The sequence below is a fragment of the Chrysochloris asiatica genome, unplaced genomic scaffold (genome assembly GCF_000296735.1).
Source record: "Chrysochloris asiatica unplaced genomic scaffold, ChrAsi1.0 scaffold00183, whole genome shotgun sequence".
NCBI lineage: Eukaryota > Metazoa > Chordata > Mammalia > Afrosoricida > Chrysochloridae > Chrysochloris > Chrysochloris asiatica.
Genome location: NW_006408701.1, coordinates 512,017 through 516,218, shown reverse-complemented (window position 1 = coordinate 516,218; position 4,202 = coordinate 512,017). Strand labels below are relative to the sequence as shown.

Here is a 4,202-nt window from a genome sequence, read left to right as displayed (position 1 = left end):
GAGGTGTAGTGACTTGGCTAAGGTCACTCAGCTCTAAGTGGCCAAGCAGAGCTTCAAACTCAGCCTATCGGACTCTGGAGCTGGTCCTCTTCATCACTCTGCTCTTTTACCTCCCACTGGTGCTGTGGGACAAAGCAGAGGACTGAAAGGTCGGTTTGAACTTCAAGTTGGCAGTTGAAACTCACCAGTCCCTCTTTGAAAATCCTAGACAAGGTTGCTATGAGTCAGAACTGACTTGAAGGCACTTAAGAACAACAACAACACAAACTATTAAAAAAGAATTATGAAGGCATCACCCAACTATCAGAGATGTCAGACATCCCTAACTTCTCCATGCTTGTAAGGCTTTTTACATTTCTCTCAGGAGCTCTGGTAGCGTAGTGGTTACGAACTCCGGCTGCGAACCTTAAGGTCAGCGGTTCGAAACTACCAGCCGCTCCGCAGGAGAAAGATGAAGCTTTCTACTCCCGTAAAGATTTACACCCTCGGAAACCCTGTACAGGGTCGCTATGGGTCAGAACCTCTTTCCTTTAATATACCGTGCAAGAAGGGCAGTTGATAGATGCTTGGCACATAATCTACCTCCATAAACATTGGTGGTGGTTATGTGCTGTGGAGTCGGTTGCAACTCATAGAAACCCTGCATAGGGTTTCCCAGGCTGTAAATCTTTATGGGAGCAGAAAGCTCCCGTGGAACAGCTGGCAGTTTCGAACTGCTGACCCTGAGGTTAGCAGTCCGACTCATAACCACTATGCCACCAGAGTTCCTTCCATAAACATTGTTGTTATTGTTGTTGTTAAGTGCCAGCGAGTCGATTCTGACCCACAGCAACCATATATAGGGTTTCCAAGGAGTAGCTGGTGAGCTTGAACCACCAACCTTGCATTTCAAACGACTTGGCAGTCTGACGCATTAGCCCACTGCACCAGAAAATTTACATAGCAGAAATTATAGCCCTTCGTCTTTCTCCTTCAAATATTTTCCCAATGTCAATGGTCACGCTCAATAGAGGGGACCTGATTTGACCCTCGCCTCATTCTTCACTGAGACCACAGGCCTGTCTCAAGCTAAGCCTCACCTACAGCTTCAATATCACTACTCGTACATTCATTCAGTCACCTGGTCTCGGAGGAAGGGTTTGCTCCTCACTTCCTGACACCCTCCATATCAACCCTTCCTAACTCTCTAGACACAATTTCCACTTACATCCTCTGTGATGTCTCAAACCTCACATGTCTCTGTCCATTCATTCAACAAGTAATGGCTGCGCACCTAAGTGTCCCTCCCCCCAAACAGAACAAAACACGTCAAACCGACTGTCTCGAGTGGATTTCAACTCCACACGACAGAGTAGAAGCTCTTTATGGTTGCAGAAAGCATCATCTTTCTCAGTCAGAGTGGTTGCTGGGCTTGAACCACCAACCCTGCAGTTAGCAGCCCAATACCTAACCCACAGTGGCACCACGCACTAAGATTTCTGTGATGAATAAAATCGGGCGCCTCCTTTCCCAGTGTAGTGGAGAACAGAAACATGGTAATGAATGATAATTACACAAGGCAAAGAAATGGGCTCTGGTAGCTTAGTGATTACGAATCGGGCTACGAACCGCAAGGTCAACAGTTTGAAACTACCAGCTGTTCCTCGGGAGAAAGATGAGGCTTTCTGCTCTCATAAAGATTTACAGCCTCGGAAACCCTGTACAGGGTCGCTATGAGTCGGAACCGACTCCAACGCACATAACCAACCAACAATAGTTCCGGTGGGCCCCTAGCTCTTGGATGTGACTATAACAAGCTTCCTAGTAATCAGGGTGCAGGGGAGATCGGGCCGAGGATGAGAAGGGACAATATAAAGAAGGAAAGGGGTTGCCGTGGGCGGCTTGATGACAGGTAAGAAAATGGGCGGAAGGCAGGAAGGATCAGACAGGAAGGATCAGAGGCGACTTGACAGATGAAGGGGGTTCCAGAGAAGCGCGGAGGTCTCACTCACTTCTGCCGCAGGCTCTCCTCCCTCTCCTTGTCCAGGAGGCTTGGCCAAGGCTTGTCACCCCCATAAGGGCGCGAGTAGCTGCTGTAATAGGTGGACGATGAGGCCGACCCGAAGGGGTTGCCCCGGGGCCCAGAAGGCCGCTCTCGAGAGCGCGAGCGGGAGCGGGAGCGGTAGGGCTGGTTTCGGGAGCTTTGGCTGAGGCTTCCCAGCTGATGGCCAAGGCCATTCCGGTCCCCGGATCGAGAGCAAGAATGCGAGCGAGAGTGGTGGCTCCGCGGGGAGCGGGCGTTTCTGCTGGGCTTGGGGCTCCTCGAAGGACTGCGACGCCTTCCCCCGGAGCTCGAGGCCTCTCCCTCTGGGGTACGCGAGCCAGACACCGGAGCCATGGCTGCCGTTGGACACCCGATGTCGTGGAACAAGGGGGCGGTCTATGAGATCTCAGTTGCTTTGGCTCCTAGAAGCTGCCGCCGCAGACAACTAATCCAATTTTAGGAAATCTTGGAAACAGTTCTGGTGGTACGTTGGTCAAACCCTTCCCCATACCTAGGGATCCTCCGGTGAAGGGACCGCGTTTGTGTAGCAGTGTAAACAAGCCGGTAGGACAACCAGTTGCACGCATACTTCCAGTTCCGCATGAAGCTGCTCTATCTTAAACTGTGAGTAGAAAACCATGTCCTTTTTCAGCCTCAAACTGGAAATAACCGAAAGAAAGGACGATGGACCACAGGACCACACGCTAATTTCGCAGAGCGGGCATATTAACAACTCAGCCAGTTCTGCTGAACTATGGTGTTGGAGAAGAATATTGAAAGTACTGCCAAAAGAACAAACAGATCTGTGTTGAAAGAAGTGCAGGCAGAGTGATCCTTAGAGGCCAGTAAGGCGACACTTTGTCTCTCATACTTCGGACATATTATCAGAAGGGACCAGTCACTAGAGAAGGACATCATGCTTGGTAAAGTGGAGGGTCAGAGAAAAAGAGGAAGACCCACAACGAGATGGATTGGCACAGTGGCAGCAACAATGGGCTCAAGTGGAACAAGGATTGTGAGGTTGGCACAGGACTGAGCAGTGTTTCATGACTCCAAGGCACCTAACAGCAACATATACAAGTGCAGTAGCTCCGTAAGATAAGCACTGGGGTACGAACCAGAAAGTCGGTGGTTCGAGCCCACCAACCGCTCTGTGGCAGAAAGATGTGACTTTCTGCTCCTGCAAAGATTTACAGCCTTGGAAACCCTATGCAAGGTCTTCTTAACCATCAGATAGACTTAACAACCTTGTCAAAAATCAGTTGACCACGGAAGTGTGCTTGATGGCATACAACCACCACTATATGGTGTTGCTAAGTGCTGTTAAGATGCTTCTGACCCATAGCGACCCTGTATAGGGTTTCCGAGAGCTTGAATCACCAACCTTGCGCTTCAAACTGACTTTGCAGTCCAGCATTCATTACCCACAGCGCTACACCAGATCAATCTCTCTCTCTCCATCTATCTATCTATCTATCTATCTATCTATCTATCTATCTATCTATCTATCTATCTATCTATCTATGTTTGTTATTGTTGTTAATGGCCAATCCTGCAGTTCAAACTGAACTTGTGGTCCAGCGCCACACCAGGATCGATTGATTTGTCTATCTATGAGTACTGGTATGGCACTGTAGGCTAATTACCAGATTGCTAACAACAAGGTCGGCAGTTTAAACCCACCAACTCCTCAAAAACCCTGTACAGGCTCGCTATGAGTGGGAATCAACTTGAAGGCACATAACAATAATAAATATATTTGTCTTTTTTTTTTTTTTTCACCAGAAACACTAGCAGAGTTGGATGAGTATATACTCATCAGTGCCGTGGAGTCGGTTCCACCCATAGCGACCCTGTACAGGGTTTCCGAGGCTGTAAAGCTTTATAGGAGCAGAAAGCTTCATCTTTCTCCCACAGAACAGCTGGTAGTTTCGAACTGCTGAACTTACGGTTCGCAGCCCGATTTGTAACCACTATGCTACCAGAGCTCCCACCACCAATCTCAATGAACTTATCTTACTTTTATTATATAATAATTTTGTCTTTCCATTAAAATTAAGAAGAGTTCATAGAGATTGGTGGTGAGCTATGATGTCTATGCTTATCATCACCTGGTATTTTAGAGGGCACAAGCTCTGTATTAATGATTTGAACTTGATAGCTCCAATTAAGTTTTTTT

General features: G+C 48.1%; 1 protein-coding gene across 1 annotated transcript in view; it reads right to left on the bottom strand.

Moving 5' to 3' along the window:
* NKAP (NFKB activating protein) overlaps positions 1–2,402 on the bottom strand; it is a 20,586-nt gene extending 18,184 nt beyond the window's left edge. Inside the window, exon 1 of the mRNA XM_006872090.1 lies at positions 1,992–2,402. Within this exon, the coding sequence (XP_006872152.1) occupies positions 1,992–2,377 (386 nt within the window). The 5' untranslated portion in view covers positions 2,378–2,402. The remainder of the gene's footprint in view (positions 1–1,991) is intronic.
* Between the last annotated feature and the right edge of the window lie 1,800 nt (positions 2,403–4,202).